The 22,092-nt window shown below is 37.7% G+C and overlaps 1 protein-coding gene across 3 annotated transcripts; it reads right to left on the minus strand.

Moving 5' to 3' along the window:
• Positions 1-110: 110 nt before the first annotated feature.
• zbtb34 (zinc finger and BTB domain containing 34) lies at positions 111-21,587 on the minus strand. 3 transcript variants are annotated; one of them, XM_081349924.1, is made up of 3 exons: positions 21,327-21,587; positions 6,893-8,453; positions 111-1,129 (listed from the first exon to the last, which is right to left on the minus strand). In XM_081349924.1, the coding sequence occupies exon 2, from the start codon at positions 8,417-8,419 to the stop codon at positions 6,893-6,895; it is 1,527 nt and encodes a 508-aa protein (XP_081206050.1). In that variant the 5' UTR covers positions 8,420-8,453; positions 21,327-21,587; the 3' UTR covers positions 111-1,129. The 3 variants fall into 3 exon arrangements, with proteins under 3 accessions (XP_081206050.1, XP_081206051.1, XP_081206049.1); XM_081349925.1 differs by lacking the exon at positions 111-1,129 and adding an exon at positions 5,658-6,233 and having other exon boundaries at positions 21,327-21,432; XM_081349923.1 differs by lacking the exons at positions 111-1,129; positions 21,327-21,587 and adding an exon at positions 20,232-20,339 and having other exon boundaries at positions 5,664-8,453.
• Between the last annotated feature and the right edge of the window lie 505 nt (positions 21,588-22,092).

Below are 22,092 nucleotides of genomic sequence, written 5' to 3' on the forward strand. Positions count from 1 at the left end.
CTTTTCAGTGCATGTGCTCCATCTAGTGGACATCAGCATTAATGCACAAACACACAAATTTCAATGCATATTTTCCTAGAATGAGCAAAGCAAGGATGTCCAGACATTTTGCCAAATCAGCATCTTTATTGTACAAACAAATGCATTTTTTTAATCTATTGACATTTCTTTGTATCATAAAAAAGCAATATACAAGCTTTAAGAACGAAAATAAAAAGCAGCACAGAATGATTATGAGTAAAATATATAATTTGAATAAATATACTTTTATATTTCATGCTATAAAATAAAATTCATAAATGGCGAGTTAATTGTTACAGCATCGGCGTCAGCTAGCTTCATGTACTTCATAGTTGTATAAAACAGTAGAGTTCTGAGGTTCACAGTTGGGTTGTGAGGTTGTACATATAGTGGATAACAGAAGGTTGGACAGAATGCTACTGATACGACGAGAGCTAAAGATCTGCTTTCCTCTGCTGTGAAACTCCGCGCCCGTCCCATGCATTCAGGAAGAGCAAGAACGGAAACATTTAGGTGCATCACACTACACCTGTGAGGCAGACTGTATTGGGAACCAATGACTGAGGAATTGTTTCCCCACCTGAAGTAAAAGTGCAAGCTTAGTTTTGGGCACACAAAGATCACTGCGCATCCAAAATGGCATTTTCTGAATACTAGTAAACCCTGAGTTCTACTTATTTACTTTTTGCAATGTCCCGAATACATGAGAGAACAAGAGTTTGAGTTAACAATTTTGCTGAAGTCCTCTGATTGGCTGTTTAATCTCGACGCATGAAGAAAGAAGATCTTTAGCACACACCATAGCGGCAGGTTACATATCTCAAAGATCCCTTTCATATTTGCCATGGATAAAAAATAAATTAAATAAAAAGATGTGACTTTTCACCACTGACACTGAGGTGTCAAGTACAAATAGAACGTGGACTGTTGTAACCGCAAAAACAAACCACACTGTAGAAGCATATTTGCCCAACATGTCCCAAGTTTTCACATAAAAGAATGTATATATATAAAAAACAAACAAAAAAAAATCATCTCCTCATCATGAATGACCTCAGCTCCCTGACATCCTGAACGCATTCATTTTGAGACACGATCCTCCTGCGATCTGAGGCAGAAAGACACCAAAGAAGAAAAAAAATAAAAAATGCTTTTACAAAGGTTATTGCTTTTGCATATTACACAGTGGATACATGTTGGAAGTGTAGAACCGATGGAAGACTTCAAGATTTCCTTTTCTTCAATATCTCTAGGTTTAGCTCAGTGTTCATAAACTACCTGAAGTAAGTCAACAGTTTTCAACAGTTAAAAAGGACGAGCTGCACAATCAAAAAGTAGTCCAACAGCCTTCCCTGTAAACACTTCTTTTTTTGATGATTGTGCATGGCACAAACTGAACTGGTTTTATGTGAACAAAGCGAGTGAAAATGGACCATGAGTATCTAGGTCAGTTGGCGGAGTATGACAGTTCATTAAAAATCCTTAACAAGAGTATGTTAACCCCATATCACCGATTTAACATCATCTTTTTGCTTACACACAAAAACTGAAAAGAAACCTGACCAGTCGTAAAGCACCATTAAAGGGGAAACGCATCCCAAGCGATAAAATATTTGAGGCCTTATGCGTCCCGTAAGTTGGGAGTATTACATGGTCAATTAATCCCATATGGAATACATTTATTGATTATTATTTTAAAAAGGGTCATTAAGTGCATGCCAGGTGAAATATCACAAAAGAGATATAGCTATAAATGAAAATCACTTTCAAGTCTTAAGACCAAAAAAAAGGTCATCTGTAGTTTCGTTTTACAACGCGGAGGTCACCATGCAATTCTACTTGAACAATAGGTGGGCCGGCATGCATATTTCCCCTCTCTAGACCAAACAATATACATAATACAGCGATCTGCTAACCTGAAAGCATCATTATTCTGATGAGATTATAGCCAAGCAAAAACCAACTAACGAAAACACGATTTTTTAAAACTTATTTTAAGAGGCAGCTTCCATATTGTGAAGCTGTTTGATTGTCCCATTTTATTTCAGCATATTCACTTTCAGTCAAAACTGCATAATGACTCTGATGCGAAAATCTCTGTTGCTTCAATGCATATCAGTCCCCTCCAAATGGGATGTTTCCCCATAGAAACAAAAAAAGACATGAAAAAGAACCCTTACTGCATGTTTTGATTATGATCTAGCAGGCATATTGCTTCTGTGTATAACCATTAGTTCAGTATGTATATAAAAGACCAGGCTGAAACATTGAAGCATCCAAAAATAACAAACATTTCCACCTTCTTTGAAGGAACCCCTCATCTCATTCCCATAATCTTGAGCGGCAACAAAAAAATACAATGAGCTGCTGAGTAAGTGATTCACGTACACTACTATTCAAAAGTTTGAGGTCGGTAAGATTTTTATAAATGTGAAATGTTGAAAGAAGTCTCTTCTGTTCACCACGGCTGCATTTATTTGATCGAAAATACAGTAAAAACGGGAATATTGTTATTAAATGTTATTAAAACTTAAATGTTTCTTTTTTGTATACTGTAAAATTACATGTATTCCTGTGATGCAAAGCTGAATGTTCAGTGTCACAGAATCCTTTAGAAACCATTACAATATGTTGATTTGGTGATCAAGAAACATTTCTTATTATTATCAATGTCGAAAACAGTTGTGCTGCTTAAAGGATTAGTTCACCCCAAAATGAAAATTTCCTAATAATTTACTCACCCCAATGCCATCCAAGATATCCATGTCTTTCTTTCCTCAGTGGGAGAGAAATTATGTTTTTTGAGGAAAACATTTCTGGATTTTTCTTCTAACAATGGACTTCATTGGTTACCATCGTTTTTAAGTCCAAATCAATGCAGTTTCAAAAGTCTTTGAAGTGTTTAAACGGGCTGTACGCGATCACAGCTGAAGAAGAGGTTGTTATCTAGCGAAACGATAGGTCATTTTCAAAAAAAATATATAATTTATAGACTTTTTACCTTCAATAGTTCGGATTGAGCTGATCAACAAACGGACAGGGAACGGACATCACGTTGAAAGGTCACGCCGGCGCCAGCAATACTATTTGAACTGCTATTCATATTCATCAGAATGTTATTCATATACTATTCATATTCACTGAATACTATTACTATATATAATAGCAAACAATACTATTTGAACTATCCTACTACGTACGGTCGCATTGTAAACAGTGGGGTGGTACTTCTGCCGGCGCCGACGTGACCTTTCAACGTGATGACGTAGTTCCCTGATCCAATCCGAACTATTGAAGGTAAAATGTCTATAAATTATTTTATTTTTTTGAAAATGACCTATCGTTTCGCTAGATAACAACCTCTTCTTCAGCTGTGATCGCGTACAGCCCGTTTAAACACTTCAAAGACTTTTGAAACTGCATTGATTTGGACTTAAAAACGATGGTAACCAATGAAGTCCATTGTTAGAAGAAAAATCCAGAAATGTTTTCCTCAAAAAACATAATTTCTCTCCCGCTGAGGAAAGAAAGACATGGATATCTTGGATGGCATTGGGGTGAGTAAATTATTAGGAAATTTTCATTTTGGGGTGAACTAATCCTTAAAATTATGGAAATGGTGATTTTTTTTCAGGACTTTGATAAAAAGCGTAAGAGAATGGCATTTCTAATATGAAACCAAAAGCTTTTGTAACATTATAAAATGTCTTCAGTGTGTCACTTTTGAACAATTTATTGCATCCTTGCTGAATAAAAAATTCTTTCAAAATAATAATAATAAAAAAAAATCATACTGACCCCAAATGGTAGTGTAGCCTATGTTTCATAGCAAGGCACCAGTTCAATCAACGTCCTCAACAAAACATCTCTGTTTGTACCATCACCTCTTTAAAGACCACAAAACAACACCCAAAGTCTGTTCTTCAAAAGCTAAAGCTAATGCTTACAGCTTCACTCATTGTAAAACATTAGCTCAACTAAACTTTTCAGCTTAACGCCAGTCTGTGTAATAAATGACAGTATGATGCTGGGAAATGAGACGAAAAAGATCTACTGACACCCCTAAAACAGATTCGTTTGTTCCAGGGCTTGGTTTTGGTCTTTCACGTCCGCTGCGCAACATACTACACAAACCCTTTACATTTTTTGGTTTGCTCTTTGGTTAGTGGCCCAAGTCATGAACAGGTACATTATGATAAAGGAACAGAGCAAATCTAAACATATTCAGCGAACAAAGCAGTCAGGCTTACAATGCTTCAAAATGACAAACATGTCACAGAATGACACCAAACATGCTCTGTCAGTAGTATGGCATTGAGCGTTTTGGCTCTTGTTAACTGTTATAGAGTAATCACATTTGGCTCATTGTTCAAAACTGCCATTGATTCAAAGCTCAGAGCCGGAAAAAAACTAAAACATAAGGTTCATTCTCACTCATCTGCCAGTTTCACAAGCACATGAAGAGATTTTAATGGCACATTATAAATAATTTAGTATTCTAAAATATTGAGTAAAATAAAATACATTGATTTTAAGAGAAAAAAAAATGCAGTGCTGAAAATACTTAAACTGAGAAAGTAAAAGAAAATAAAAAAAGCTAAAGAAAGTGACTGCAACACTAAACTAAAAAAAAAAAAAAAAAACAGAAAAGCACCATTAATGTAAGTCACAGATACTTTCAGAAAGACATTTTGCCCAAGGCGTGACACTGGTGACATTTCAAAGAATCAAGGAGTTGTCTTGGTAGGATAATACCGCAGTCTCTAAACAAAAGGGTACGTTGCTTATGCAAAGTATCCTTGGTGGTTGTTAAAGTGAACTTATGGAGGGTGTGGCAAGGTAAATATCTAAATGGTATGTCAGGCAAACTTGAAAGCACTTGAATGTTGAGAGAACGAGGCATGTTTTAATCTGTCTGAGCATCCAAAACTATAAATCAAATATATTGCAGACAGGGAGGCAGATGCTCGACTGTAGTGATAATGTAAAATATGAGTCTAGCGTATTGCTCATGAAGAAATGCTATTTTACTTGTTTTGCATCATATGCAGCTGCTTATCTTTTAGAATTAATAAGACAGTGTGGTGATAACAAAATGTATCTAAAATTGGCATGTGATACAACAAGCAGCCTTATTCAATCACAGGTAAAAAAAAAAAAAAAGTGTGAGGTATGACGTTTTGCACCAGTTACATAAGTGAAAATGGATAGGAAGAGATATTGTCCAGGGCTCTCTCTTCACAATGTTCAACACATAAAAGTGCTCACAAACAGAGGTACTGAAACTGCAGGTTTATCTTATTACTGCGCTATTGTAGTATGAAACCCAACACTATACCTCCCAGCATAAACAATACAACTCCATACTAACATAACAAAAGCAGTGAATCGTCTTCAATTATTAATTTCTTGTACTGAAACACCATACGTTTTGGTCTGTAAATCAACAGATAACATTAAGCGTGAGAAGCCTAAGAGATTCTTATCACAGCTGTCCGTTCCAAACAACGTTACTGAAAAAAAAAAACTAAAGCTCTTTCGAGCCAGCGAAACAAGTAAAGCTGTTTGAAATTTTAACCAGTGATCAAGTGTGGACATTAATACTAGAAATATTTCACCAAGTTTTTTTTTTTTTTCCTTCTTCCCATGACGGTATGGCCCTTAGGGAATTTTCATATCTTGAATGAACCCCTTTCAGAAACACATTTACAAATATGTTAATTTATAATAAAGGCACACCCTCCTCGTGTCTGGGAAAAATCAAATTGCAAAATAACATTGATTTTTTTTTTCTTTTTTTGCGAAAGAAAGAAAGAAAGATAGATTGGCACACATTCCTTAATTAAATAATATAGTTGACTGTGCTGCTACTCAAGCACTAATTTGCAACTATACCATTGATATTATAACCAAATGGATAATGTTACAGAACGAGTGCATAACGACAGACTGTGATTCTAGGAAAAATATGGCATTGTAATAATGAAAAGGTGGAAGAAAACAGCATCATATGTAGTAGATCCTAGATCCTGAAAATACACCACAGGTACACCTTGTACTAGCAATTTTCCCATAGACATACATAACATGGCTGCTAGAGAAAACTGAACAAGATTCATCCAGAATTCATACAATCACTAAAGAATATTTCACTGAAGTAGTATAAAGTGGAGATGTTTTGATCAGGGGTTTTTTGCCTCCGCATTCCAACCCTTTGAAAAAACAAACAGAACTTTATTGAGAGAAGCTTCTTCCCCTCCGTTCAGGTTCTTTGCTATGAGGTAAAACCTGGCTGGAGTTGATGACAAGCTACAAATACTGTCCATTATGAGTATGTTGAGGTTGTGTAATGAGGTATTGAACAGATGTGTCTTGCACTGGCAGATAAACCATTCCTTGTGAGTGAGTGACCTACTACAGGCCACATGTGCAAAAACAGGTCAGGTAAAAGCGTGATATGACAAGCATCTCATCTGAGCTTTCACATTATTCATTATTGCAACATGCCTATATTACTCTGTAAATATGTTGAAAAACATGGAAATATATATAGATATATAAAAATGTGATAAAACTCTTAGGAGGCCTTGATTACAGAGACCTCCTCCCCAGTTATTTAATTCCCAGATTATAGGACTCCTTCCCTTTGAAAAAAAAACAAAAACAAAAAAAAAACTCCTTAAAAACTCTTTCTCTCCGTCTTAGTCCTGTGTAGAACTTCCACAAAAATGGACGAGTAGAAAATGCGCAAGGCGGGTTATTTCTTGTCGTTCTTTAGAAACAGCTGGGCTTAATCATGAAAAGAGTAACCATTTAAGCTTCCTTATTAGATAAGTAGGACAAACAACCAAGTTAATGGAAAAGGTTTTACTTAATATCCACGCAGGGGTTTGGACGCAGGGGTTTCTTCCGGACTACACTTGCCACTCTCTTCGCTGGCGGTTTTTATCGACAAATCATCAGGGTACACTGCTCCGCAGGCTACTTCACCCTCTGAGGTATCCTCTTGCTCCCCTCTCTGGCCATCTGGTACCTCTCCCAGCAAGTCAGTGTGATTATTAACTTCTGTGCCAGAGGTCATGTGCTTCTTGCGCAAGTGCTGGTTGAGTGTGCCTTGGAAGGGAAAACATTTGCCGCAGATCTGGCAGTGGAAGGGTTTGTTGTCCGTGTGGCCACGGATGTGGTACTCCAGCTGATCTTTGCGGGTGTACTTCTTGCCGCAGAACTTGCAGACAAAGGGCGTGATGCCCATGTGCAGACGCATGTGACGGTCCAGGCTGCCCTTTTGATTGAAGGACTTGCCGCAGTAGATGCAGATGAGCCGCTCGTTGTAGGGGTACCACTGTCCGCGGAAACTACGCTCCCTTACGTCGTTTTCGAAGGTAGTTGCCGTAGCAGGTGGATCTCCTTCGTCGGCACCAGGCTTGAGCTGAGTAAGTAGATCGGCTGGAAGAGGCACGGGACGTTTCGGTCGGGCACGACCACCCCGGACGCTGCTGAGCAAGGAACGAGATGGGCTAGAGGAACTCAGGCTGACAAAACAGGGGGAAGGTAGTGCCGAGTAAGTGTATCTGGCAGAGGAAAGCACAGGCCCGTATGATCCCACGCTGACAGCCAACACCTGCTCACCATCCACTAGCTCTGTGTGGTAGCCATCGTCACCTGCCGACGAGCTATCGGAGTAGCTGGGCCGGTCGGTTTTCTCCAGCTTTATATGGACATCTGTCACGTGCCCATCCTTCCCGATGAGTTCTATCTGTTCCGACTCAACCTCCATGGACACCTCCTGCTCAGATATGCCGTCGCTGCTCCCTCGGTCTGACTGACCCTCCTCCGCCATCCCCTTACCTGAGTTCCGCCCTTCCACGCAATGATTCTGGCGAGGATAATAGGGTGGTGAAATCTGAGTGGGGTTTAAAAAGATACCACCATCTTTCACACCATTGAGTCCAGACCTTGAGGAGGTGCAATCGTCATCTGGATCTGTCCCATCAGGCACTGGGATGCTTATCTTGGAGTGAATACCCTCAAGAATTTGTGTGCATTTGTCAATCACAGCCTGCATTTGGAGGAAGCTGGCAGCCGTGAGGAAACTGATGACATCACGTAGGCGCAATGCCATGCGGCCAGTGTAGCAGAAGGCCAACAGCTGCTCAAACACCTCAGGGCTCTTGATTACGGAGATGGAGAGGCCACTCATTGTGCCAAGTGCTGAATGATCACGGAAGTATGGTGAACTGGCGGCCAAAACAGCCTTGTGGGCTCGGAACGGCTGGCCCTGAATGTGCACAATGATGTCGCACAGCTTGCCCTGGAGACGAAGCTCATTGAGCTGGTTCAGGACGGTGTTGCTGAACTCAGGTACATCAAACTCTATGAGGCTACCACAGTCCTCCATGACTCACTGACGTCTCTCCTGGTTTGTAGAGAACCTGAATGAAAGAAAACAATGTGTGAGGAAACACATTTATAGATATTAAAAAGATTAAACTAAATGAATGGTATATTATATGTTAAGCACAGATGGAATTTGCATACTTTTTCACAGTTGTTGAAATCTGCAGGTAAAATTTGTTATAGCTGACAGTACTGCAATCTTGCAAACTGCAATTCCAATTTCTGGAATGAACCAAGAGATTGAAACTGACACCGCATGATCATTCTCTTTCACATGTTTGGTACAGTTTTAATTGCGATCCAATTATGATATTGTGATGTGTTTAATTGTGACTTATGTATTGCAATGTGTATTGTGTTTTGAGGTAGTTATTCAAACCTTGTGTGGTCCAATTATATAAAGCTCTAGTAATAATCAGTGCTTCCATTTCAGAACAGTACAGTACAGTACAAATCTACACATTAACCCAATAAACAAACAAAAGATGCCGTTGATACATTGGCACCAACCTGTCTAGTGTCTAACCGTAATTCACCAGTCTTTTTACACATGAGAGTAATCATGCTGTTATACAATGCACATATAACATCTACATGAGAAAAACAGTTCCATTTACTCATAGACTACATTCGTTTAACTAGTGCATTGTTCTTACATTTTGAAACATTTACCTTTTCGTAAAAATGTAGATTGGTCTAATTTGATACCAAAAAGTAAGACTGATTACCCCTTTGACTAACTGCTAGTTGGTCATACTAGTACTTAAAGGGTTAGTTCACCCAAAAATTTAATTTCTGTCATTAAACACTCACCCGAAGATAAAATAAGGTCTTACGGGTTTGGGACGACATGAGGGTGAGTAATTAATGATGGAAATTTCATTTTTGGGTGAACTAAAAGGCACTATCTTTAATGGCTATGTTTACGCAACTGTGCCTTGGTGCTCAAGTAACATTTCGTTTTATCAGTGTTTAAAATAGTTGGGCTGTTTAATATTTTTGTGGAAACCATAATACATCTTTTTCAGGATTCTATGATGATTAGCAATTTTAACAATTTATTTGAAATTGAAATCTTTTGACAAATTTATTTACTGTCATCATGCTGAATAAACATCTATTTAATAAATAAATTAATCATATGTGACCCCAAACTATTGAATGTTAGTGTACATTTTGGCATTAGTTTGTGGATGTCAATGGGGTAAATGCTAGGGATGAACCAATATGATTTTGACCGATACCGATAATGCTTTATAGTTGAAAGCCGATTACTGATATAATCGGCTTTCTCCAAGACATATGATAAAAGGTTAACAAAAATGTACTATTGACTAAAATGCTAAATTTGATATTACATTGTGGGTGTAAATTAATAGGGTTGGACTTGGTGCTGGAAACCCAATGCACAGGACAATAGGGACACCAGAATAAAAATATTCATGATTTTGAAGCTGAAAAATACAGAATTATTTTAGACGAATCCTTGCTCTCTGTCACTGGCTAGATATATTTAAAATAATGTAGGCCACTTTTTACTGGTAAAGTAAGACATTTGGCATTACCAGGACCCACAAATATTCCCCCAATGCATTATTATACATTATATTTAGTAGTTTAATACAGTACTGACTAAAACTAAAACTTGAATTTTTTTCCTCACAGTAATTTTTATTTTGGGTGAACTATACACAATATATATTGTCACTATCAACAACGATACATATTGTTGCATTTTTGTATTGCGATATATAGACCCTTTTACAGTTGGTAAACATGGTGACGTATTTGTGTGGGGGCGGGGCTTAGCTGTAGGCAGAAAGATCCCTCTGGCCGCTTCACTAACGCTAGTTTGCAAGTTTCGTTAGCTTGTTTTTTAACAATGACTGAAGAAAATCCGATTTTTTCTTAATGTGCAAGGTCACTCACTGTCCAGGACCGCGATTGTTATTTGCAAAAGTTAATTTTAACGGACGGAACCAGATGACTCAGTCAATGGACGAACTAACAGGATTAACATTAATGCTACCCCCGGTTGAGTGGCCTGACTTCTACACCTACCCGATAGAGAAACCGAGGGTAAAGAGAAACTGAGGACATAAAAATATATTTAGATCCCTATAACTATGTGCTGAATGGTCATGTAAAGACGATCCGCAGTTCTGCCTAGCCAGCGCCAAGAAGACAACAATGTAAAGAGTGACACTACGGTGCAATTTTAATGATATGAATATTTTCTAGAAATAAAAATTCCAGATACAGCATAATCATTTTTCATCGATTCTTGCACCCAACAACACAACAAGATGACATTTAATAATAAAAATAATAATTTAAGCTCCTTATTATGTAGCCGAATCTGTGCTGGTTTGTATTGGCCGCCTCCAGTTTTCCGTTTGTTTTGCCTCCAGCTAGCGCCGTGACGTAACTGTGACGTCGGCGCAAAAGGGGTCTATTGTGATATACAATGCTATGCATAAGTTTAGACACCCATGCTAAAGTTGACTAAAAAGAGGAATAAAAAATCATCTTTTGGAAATTGAACTTAATGCCTTAAAAATAGGAAAAATACAACCTTTAAGGACACCAATTTTCTTTGTGAATGAATAATGTATCGTAAATAAATAAATGTTCTTCCTTAAAATACAGGGGGCATAAGTCTGGACACCCCTATGTTAAATTCCCATAGAGGCAGGCAGATTTTTATTTTTAAAGGCCAGTTACTTCATGGATCCAGGATACTTTGCATCCTGATAAAGTTCCCTTGGCCTTTGGAATTAAAATAGCCCCACATCATCACATAGCCCTCACCATACCTAGAGATTGGCATGGTTTTATTTCAGTTAGCCTAATAGCTGGTTTGATTTGCATTGAGAGATGATCTTATGGAAAGTACTCCATGCCAATCTCTAGGTATGGTGAAGGCTATGTGATGATGTGGGGCTATTTTAATTCCAAAGGCCAAGGGAACTTTATCAGGATGCAAAGTATCCTGGATCCATGAAGTAACTGGCCTTTAAAAATAAAAATCTGCCTGCCTCTATGGGAATTTAACATAGGGGTGTCCAAACTTATGCACCCTGTATTTTAAGGAAGAACATGTATTTATTTACGATACATTATTCATTCACAAAGAAAATTGGTGTCCTTAAAGGTTGGATTTTTCCTAATTTTTTTAATTAAGGCATTAAAGGAGAACTCCGGTCAATTTTAACATTGAGCTCATTTTATTGTACATTTGGAGTGCTGTCAATACAGAGAACAACTACAAAAATCGGTGTTGCCTACACCGAGTTATTCTATTTTTAAAATTTGCACCCTGTTGACTTCAATGGGGCAAGTACTAAACCTGCTTTTAGGCTCTTAACATCCTTGATGTGTCATTACAAGTGCACAGAAAATGTGAGTGATTCCTTCTGAGTGAACACGAGTGGATCTGACTGCAGTAGATGTGAAAGATATGTATAAAAATGATGTTATTTAAGCCAGCGCAAATACCTGTTTGCATCCTGTTTTTCGGTTGAAGTCCAAAGTAGTCGATTGCCGAGTTCACGCGCGTGATCATAGGTAACTAAACCTATGCGCGTGAACTCGGCAATCGACTACTTTATTTATTTACTCGACTACAAATTTTAAAAATAGAATAACTCGGTGTAGGCAACACCGATTTTTGTCGTTGTTCTCTGTATTGACAGCACTCCAAATGTACAATAAAATTAGCTCAATGTTAAAATTGACCGGAGTTCTCCTTTAAGTTCAATTTCCAAAAGAAGATTTTTTTTTTTATATTCCTCTTTTTAGTCAACTTTAGCATGGGTGTCTAAACTTATGCATAGCACTACACATTATATTGTTACACCCCTAGTCTACATAAAGACAATAATGAAATTATTTTATTAAACCATATTGTTTATGAAAATAATACGAGGAAAAAAAGTGCTAGTTATTAAATGCATAATTTGTTTTAGAAAAAAAAAAAAAAACATCTTAAACTAATAATACTGTTTCAAATAACAGCATAGCTGTTTGAGCAGCATGCGCTGAAGCTAAAGAGCTGAATGAACGCCGGGAAACTGAAGTGCTTTGTTAGTGGGTAGGGCTGAAACGATTAGTCGACATTGTCGACAACGTCGACAATAAAAAATTGTCGACAAATATCTTTGTTGTCGAGTAGTCGTTTGATCCCACGTGACCTAATGTAAGGGCCTGCAATATCGCGATTTGACCGCTACGGCGCTGTAGCGCTAGAGTGTAATGCAGCCGTTACAAATGCTATTGCGGTAGAAGAAAACACAGCGCGAATTATGACGGAGTGCAAACGAATCCGAACTAGCTAACTTAGGTGTGTGAAAGTTTCACAAAACTTCAAACCAAGAATGCTGTCGTGTGCAATACATGCAAGGCGTAACTTGCTTTTCACGGGAGCACAACATGAATGTTAAAGCACTTAAAGAGGAAAAACCCGGCACGAGACGAGCCGGTGAGAGGTGAATGTTCTCCAGCTGGAGCTAACGTAAATAACTAGCAGTAAATCTCTTTTTAGAGAATGCAATACTACTAATAATAGCAATAATATTAACAATAATAATATAATTACAGTAATGTGATGATTATTTTTGCATAGAATAAAGCTTGATCGAGCTTAGGATTCAGGGCTGTTTTTATTATTGTAACTATTAGTTATTACAGTCTTATCACTTGCCTGTATTTTGTTCCATATTCATGAAGACTTACAAAAGAGATGTTATGAAGAATATCATGTCTGTTGATTTTTTATACTGTAAATTAAAAGGTGAATGAGAATGTCTCTGTCAGCTCAGCTGTCAATTTTTTTTTTAAATTGTGTTCTTATAATAATTGTTTGCAGTTTAAGTTTGTCTGTAATGCAGCTGATAATTTTTTTTTGTTCATTTTTTTTATTGAAAGAGAACCGAATATTTAACCAATGCTTTTTGCATTTGTGTGTGATTTGAGTTGGACAGAAATCTGAAAACTTAAAGAGAATGACCTGTTTAGTTGACTCAAAGTTCATTAAACCAACCATTTCAAAAGCTGAAGTGATTTTCTTTTTTTATATTATAGTTAGAATATGTATAACTCAGTGTTTTAACAAATTGAAAAGGCTGAATAATCGTTCCAAACTTACTGATTAGTCGGCGAAATAATCGACGATTAGTCGATTAATCGTTCTAATAATCGTTAGATTAATCGATTATCAAAATAATCGTTTGTTGCAGCCCTATTAGTGGGTTAATTAACTCAACAGAGCCTATATTAGATTCATCTTAGATATTTATGCAACATAAACATAATATTACAAATTACATCTGCACAAAATTAACTAATTATGTGCTTGTCAGAATGTGCAACTCCTGTGGTGGATGCGCAGCTCCCGTAACACGCTGAAACACGCTAACTAGCCTAAACGCAAAGAACTAGCCTAACAACGTTTTATTACTAGTGTTCTCATTATGTACATGACAGTCCAAGTCATAGTTAATGCAACATTAATTGGCGTTTGAGCTGCGCGTGCTGAAGCTAAAGATGATCACTGGTAAACTGGAGCGCTTTACTACCGCGTTAATTAACTTAACCAAACACATTCTGTATGTGATAAATCATATATAAACACAAAATAAACATGATATTACAACTTACAATTGCACAATAGGTTGCAAATGCACCAGCACCCATGACTGTGTGTGTCATGAAGGTGTGGATTCGCTCATCCCGTAACAGGGCGAACCAAGAATTCACAGCATTCTTTTACAGCAGTGTAGCCTATAGTGTAGCCAAGACAGACTTGTGTTGCACTTAAATGTAGCCTTTTCAAAGTAATTCCAATCATATTTTATGCAATTCAAAACCATCATGGCAAACAGTGCACATCTGAAGTTCAACTGAAGGACATAATACATTATCTACAGCCTTAATATTTCAGCCTAATTTACTCGATTTCGTTGATAAAATATTTTGGCCAATACCGATATGGTGGCCAATAGATTGTGCATCCCTAGTAAATGCGTAATAAGACAAAACATCTGACTAATTTCACAGAGCTTCATAAATCAGAAAAAAAGACAAGGGAATATATGGCCAGTTGCACTGTGGCTCCAGAGAGCAAGTTTTAGTGAAGCATCTAGTGTACACTTTAATCCAAAACATGAATGTGTGCTGCATAGATTGAAGCTCAAGCACTTTAAAGACTCAACAGACATCTCTATTTAAATGACAAAGACAGCCTATGGCCATGACTGGTCTTCAAACGCACTTAAATCCATCAAGTATTAGAGTAGTTCATATAGTGCTCTTAAGCACAGGTGTCATCAAGAGCAACGTCTAAAAAGCAGAGGGAAAATACCTGGGAACCAATAAGATCTTCATGGGTGTGTGCAGAGAACTCATTAGATCAAGTTGATACATGGCCAAGAACGATGTGGGAGAAAGAGTGATCCATCAATAAGAGAATAAAAGTAAAAACTGCAGCCACTTAGCTTGCAAGTAATATGTTGAACAGAACACTGCATTATAAAAGCTGCATTTAAAAGGAAATGGGAAAAAGCAGAATTTGCAAGAATTCTGTAAATGAAAAGTTGTTGTTCTTATCTTCCTCTTTACATTCTCCCAGGCCCTCCTACGCCTCCAACCACCTAAAGTCTCATCTTCTCACTCTCTAGTCTAGTGATTCATCGTGAGTCTCAGTCAGCAATTTTGGGAGAGTAAACACTTTCTCCGATTGGCAGGGCTTGCCAAGAAACCCGTCTCACCACCCATATGTTGTCATTCTGCCATGGTCAAGAAAGAAAGAGGGGAGGAGGACTCATAGAAACACCAGAAAGTAAGAGAAACAATGTCAAATATCTATATACATATAGTTCGTCTAATATATAAAATGAATAAAAAAATGTATCTCTAAATTAAACAGACTTACTTTAGATGGAAAGGAAGTAAACACAGTAGCCAACAGGGCACTCAGTATTAATCTGGTAAGTTTGTGCATACTGGCAATCATATTTTTTCAAATAAAGACATAGGCCTAGTAACACAAATTTTACATGCAGCACACAGTGAAAATGGCATAAATATGACATAATGGGCAAATGAATATAGCACAGCATATTTTGAAATCAAGGGTTTAAACTAAGTTTAAGTGTGTCTCAATTAGGGATGCAACGGTACACGGTAAAATCCCGGACCGTTCGGTCAGCCCTGCACGGTACAATCTACCCTCGTGTCCCGTGGGACTTCGGTTTTGCTATTGAGTTCGCGCTGATCCTTTTAGTTTTTGCTTTAGCTTATCTTGTTCACATATCGCGCCTAAAAACGCGTAGAAAACACTAGGCGCGCCGCGTTCTCCTTTTTCCAAAGCGCTAGGGCGGTTGCGCTCCGGAGGCGTCTGTCGTTGCTAAAGCAACCATCAGCTGCGCTCTGGTTGGTTCTTGTCACGTGACCTACGGTGCGCTTGCGGCATTCTGAAAAGTTGAGAATTTTCTCCACTGCTGGGGACATCGTTAGTGCCAACCGGTCTCGCCTTGCACCAGACAGTGTTGATAGACTCATCTTTTTGCACAAGAATCTCTCAATAGTGGATGAGTAAATAACATTGCACTTTGTATCCTGAATGCAGTATTTTTTTAAATATTATTTTGCTCTGCTTTTTTTTTATTCAAAGCACAAGCTAATTTATGTTTGTTAAAGGTAAAAGTGCACTTTTTCTTTCACATTGATCACTTCATATACCAGTTATCAAGGTTTGGAATTGGGATCCACTTGAATATTTTGAAGTGTGTTTGTTTACATTTTGTATTTCATATAAGTGATAGTTGAAGAGGTTGTATTACTTAGTGTTGTTCAGTACAGACTAGAGTGTTAATTTATTCCATACATTGATGTTCTTCCTACTGTGACATTCTGTTTATGCCCATAAGAAAAATAAAACCTATTTTTGGGATGAAATAGCAGTCTCTTTCTGCACAAAACATGTACCGAAACCGAACCGAGACCGTGGCCCAAAAACCGAGGTACGGACCGTACCGTGGGCTATCTGTACCGTTGCACCCCTAGTCTCAATGAACCTGAACTCTCCTGTCCGCATTCAATCACATGAACCGACCGTCACTCACAGAGTAACACATTCATGCAGGCTACAAATGCGCACTTCAGAGTATCTGACAGCTGGATTCGACTAAGTCTGCAAGGTTTGTGAAATTAAATGTTTATTAGATATTCAAAAAAAAAATATTTTAAATGATAAATGCGTATTTGCTGAATGCTGACGGTTTTTAAACATGCATTCATAAAAACAGATTGTGAATGAAATCCGGAAAGAAAATGGATGTGAAAAAAATGTGGAAAATCATGTTTAACATATAGGCTAGTAGACGTTAAAATTCTATTTCCTTTACATTCACACGTTCACAGAGGGAAGCCATATCAAAAAGGAGCTGTGCCACTTGCCCACTTCTATGAAAACCAAGTTAAACTTGAAAATCAAGAATGTATAGGCTACTCAGTTGATCTGGTGGACCCAAGGGGTCTTGGCAGCACTCCAGGGAGATGCAATCGCAGGTTTTGACAACAATCAAATTATGAAACTACTTCCTCATAGTATACTCTAAGTTGCAAGTAGGGGCATATTTAAATGGTGGATTGCTGAGAAGATTGATTGTTAAAGGGATAGTTCACCCAAAAATGAAAATTCTGTCAGTAATTACTCACCCTCATGTTGTTCCAACCCCGCAAGACCTTCGTTCATCTTCGGAACACAAATTAAGATATTTTTGATTAAATCTGAGAGCTGTCTTACTCCTCCATAGACTTCTAAGGGACTGAAACTTGCTGGCCCAGAAAAGTTATTAAAGAGATCGTTAATATAGTCCAAGTGACCACAGTGGCTTAATCTTAAGTTTATCAAGCGACGAGAATACTTTTTGCGCGCTAAAAACAAACAAAAAAAGAGACTTTATTCCACTATTCATTTCCTTCTCTCTGGGCCTCGAGTGAGTTAACGTAGTGTTTTTGCATGAGAACAACATGAGGGTGAGTAATTACTGACAGAATTTTCATTTTTGGGTGAACTATCCCTTTAAAGGTCATCAAAATAAGATGAGACGGCAACGTCATGTGAAAGATTTGGCAATTTTTTTGCCATCAAAGAGCTGTTCCAGTTGAAGGGATCGAGTTGCCTTGGTTCACTCCATGACACATCTTCATATCTAACTATAGGTTACTTATTGTATCTCTTAACTAGTGAATCAGCAAGTTAAATATTCTAAAACGGCAATTTTACATGCATTTGTATTACTAAGTAAGTAAGCAGATCAAATCAGACATTGAAATAAGGTAAAAACCATCTCAGCCAAATTCATCTTTCTTAGGTTAATCTAAATTAGCCTTTTTTTTAAACACATTACAGTAAAATCTGTAGCCTATAGTCCCATTTATTTCCCAAATATCCGTAAACAGAAGAAAAATTGACACACACACACTACCCAGAATCCCTAAACAACAGTAAAAATAAAAACTCATGGCTAACTGGGAAAACTTATTTTACCGGTTCACTGAGCAAGCCGTTAAGTGTGGAAACTGCCATATCAGCATTGGCAAATGAACGCTGCAGAAGGCCTGCTTCAAGATAAGCAGCTTTCAGCCTATTCTGCAAAATAAAACCTAGTCCAGTACTGCCAAAAATGCTTAACATGCACAGTCTGGCAGGAGGAAACCGATAGGCCGTGAGAGGGCGGAAAAGCTGCCAGAAGTGCTTGCAAACTTTGTGGGGAACTGTTTTCAAGAACTACCACGAGAATGCTGAGCAATATGACTTATCTCAACAACACTTTGATTGAACAACAGGGCTTGACAATAAGGCCTGCCCGATGAAAGTTTCTCAGGAGTGTTAACGGAATTGTCACCGCCCTGATCGGGTCCGTCATCACGAAAGTGTTAGTTTTGTCGATTTAAACATTCAAGCTTTAGCTACCGCTGTGTTGTTGAGCTCTATATTATCTTGATATATGCAAGCAGCATAACATTACAGTTATGTTTTGAGAGTGGCTGTTATAGAAATATGTGACTAGTGATTGTAGTTTGTAAAACTAGTCACATATTTCTATAACCCCCACTGTCAAAGAATTGCTGTAATGTTATGCTGCTAGCATATATATCAAGATAATATAGAGCTCAACAACACAGCGGTAGCTAATAAAAAATGGGTCAGAAGCTCTGGGTATCATCCCTGGTCCCAGGCATGAGGCTACACCAAAGGAATCTTCAGTTAAAACACTAACATATTGCTCCTGATCGTGACAGGAGAAAGACCATAAAAAGGCCCAAATACTCCAGGCCCATTCTGTGCCTTCTACCATCGCCATCCACGACTCCGGCCATTTTAATGGCAAGAAAAGAAAAGCTACATCAAAGGGAATCTGCAGCACAAATTCGAAAGGATAATTAAGAATCGCTATAAAGGAACTGGCAAGGGAAATCAGCCAGGCTTTGCATATCCAACAGGCATAATCAGAGTGGATAAAAATACCACCAAGTCATTCTGTTTTGCTTCGGGTGCGCAGGTCAAAGGCATCCTTTCTTCTTTCCCAAGTCAATCCCCATTGAAGCTGGCCAAGAGACAAGGAATACACAGCCAAAGCCCACTGAACCACAAGCTTCAGGGACAAACTGCTCATCGATGTTCCCAAAACATTCAAGTATTATACTCAGACAGCCAATGTCGTAAGATTCAGAAACCTGAGCATTAGATCCTGAGCAGCGGAGGTGATGTCTTGTGTAAAGTGCAAGAAAAATCCTTCTCCTTTTCTGTGCTATAAATCTGCCATAACAGGAGAATTTACTAACCAAAACCCCTTAACAGCTAATACTGAAGAGAAGCAGACACAGCCACAAAAATGAAAGGTTTATCGAGTGCAAAACAATAATGCCTACTCATGCACACAGCTTAATTGGTTTGGCTCCGTCTGTTCAGACAAGCCTGGTTGAGAAAACATTCTGAGTGGTTAGGAGGGACATTTATGACTCCTGAATGCCGTAACATGGCTTTTAAGATGACAAGGACATGGGTAAAACCAAAATGAAGACACTTTCTTATGAACTTCCTGATGAGCAAATGCAAAAATTGTACTTTCAATTTCAGACTATTGCTCAGAATAAATACATTCTTCAGGTACACAATCACCTTGAACACATGCCAGAGGCTAATTTCAACATCACTGAACGGAAATTTTGTCAAAAAGGTATGGAATGTTCAGAACGGTTCCGTTCCACTGGCCTGCGTCTCAGGTTTTTAACAGCAAAAACTTATTCTGTGTGAACTGTTAAAAATGGTTAAAAATCAATTCCCCTAGGGAGAAAATAAATGGGATTTTTACTTCCGGAACCCAACTGTTGAACTATATTATTCTTGTAATTTGTTTGTCAGACTGTCCATTTTACCTATTAACCTGCATTTTCAGTTAGCAGCTGCTTTTATCCAAAATGACTTGCAAATGAGAAAAAACTAAAGCAATTTATCACATAGAAACCAACAATATTACCAGTATTGCAAAAGCTAGCGAAAAAAAAAAAAAAAAACTTAAATGTTTAAAGGTCAATAAAAGATACATGTTATTTTACTCTTGTTAACAGCAAAGTAACCATAGCCTAACTCACATATCATTGCTGTATATGAACTACTACCAGCTGAGTTGAACAGCCCTATTTGTCCTGCCCTTTAAACCCGTTATACTGTGTGGTGTATGGCTTTATTCCAAGTCTTACAATAAAAGTCCAAAATGATGGACAGTACAAACAGAACAACTCACCTCAGAAAAAGATTTCAAACACATTCACGACAAGGAATTTTTATGCCACATGAACAACCAATGAAAGTGAAACTGTTTTTGACATTCACCTGAAACACCCACACTTTACTGTCCAGTACATTAAAAAAAAAAGTAAAATATGTTAAAGTCATCTTATAGACACAGTACTGTTTCTAGATAGTTGCATAGGCTACATTATGCCATGTGGAATTTAAAGGGTCAATTCACCTAAAACGACAGGCAGAATTTAAGTTAGGGACACCATCCACGTTCATTTTCCTTATCATTTTGAGTGAACTAACCATTTAACAAAAACGAAACTAACTCAGAACCAAACTTAACCCTTAGAGACAGTAAACTACATCCAATACTGTTACGAATTTAATACATTAATAATGGTTTACTAAGCCAACTAAATGTAATTTCACTTTAACTTCAAATAAATCTTTATCACCTTGTTAAATAAATCAGTAACAGCTCAATTGAACTGAATCAGTCCTCGACTGTTTTTTTAAGCCAAGTGAGCTGCCTACTTAGTATTTGTAAGCATAACAGGCACGTTCAAACGCATCTATAAAACGGTCTAGGTAAGTTAGTTAGCTCGCTAGTTACTGTGACAGCCAATGTCTTACACTTTCGATATTTTTAGTACCTTAATGAAATTAGTTAACGTAAGTTACTTTTGCGTCACTTCAACGGCTGTGATCAAAAGTTTTACTTGTCTAAAACAAATTCAGGGTGTGAAAGTGGCCCTCTTGCTTGTGATTGAGGGGAATGCGGAATGTGGAGGTTGGCAGTTAATACTGACTGCATCGGAAGGGAAAACAAACACGTACGCTTCGTTGAACTGCTATCGAACGGTGTAAAACGGCCCATGACCGTTTAATTTGCCCGGCGCTGCATGCGAACTCTCCCACATTACATTTGCGACACCCGAGTTGCTGCCAGGCTAGCTCGTACCAAAGCTGTCACGGAATGCTAACAAGTTAGCCGGTTAGCGGCATGTATTTAGATGCGTCCGATAGAACTGCGCCAAATAAACCAACGGTGACGTCTGAGCAGATATAATGCGCCGTTAATAAAGTCGCGTCTCACCTTCTCCGTTCAAACGTCGCCCATTCCTCTGCACAGCGACTCGCTTTAGCTCCTTCTCCAGCTGTGCTCCTCTGCCGTTGCTATTTTTCCAGCTCTCTGCCAAACCGGAAGTGGTCGCGTGCGGTCTCCAGGGGACGCGCTCTGTCTCTCGAGTTTCTTGACGTGCTGTAAAGGAAATCTACCTGTGGATGCTATAGAGATCAGCGGTAGGACTCGCCCCCTTTCCCTCTGACTTTTCGGTACAAGGGTCGGGGAGTGTATGTTTAAGGATGTTAGCTTTGTTGCAATAATTTCAGAGTGAAGGGTATCCAGTCTTCATTTCTGTGAATACCCACTAAAACAGATTGGGAGGCCAGTATAAATCGTTAAAGGACCATAAAGGCAATAATAATAATAATAATAATAATAATAATAATAATAATAATCATATTTTTTATTGTTATTATTATCATTATATAGGCTAGTAAAATAATTATTTAATATTTTATAATAATACAAAATTATTATTATTGTTGTTGTTGTTGTTATTGTTATGTCTAGTAAAATAGTTTTATAATATTATTATTTTAAAATATAATATAATATTATAAGATAATAATAATATTATAAACAACAACAATAATAATAATACTAATTATTGTTATTACTGTTATAATATTTATTATTATTATTATTTTTAGGGCTATTGGTTGTAGTAGTAGTAGTAGTAGTAGTAGTAGTAGTATTGATTATAGTTATACATATTTATGTTTCTTTTATAATTTTA

Source organism: Scardinius erythrophthalmus (assembly GCF_964197995.2).
Source record: "Scardinius erythrophthalmus genome assembly, chromosome: 20".
Lineage (NCBI taxonomy): Eukaryota > Metazoa > Chordata > Actinopteri > Cypriniformes > Leuciscidae > Scardinius > Scardinius erythrophthalmus.

Bases quoted from the DNA above. Each gene is read 5' to 3' on its own strand.
- zbtb34 (XM_081349924.1), bottom strand. From the start codon at position 8,419: ATGGAGGACTGTGGTAGCCTCATAGAGTTTGATGTACCTGAGTTCAGC.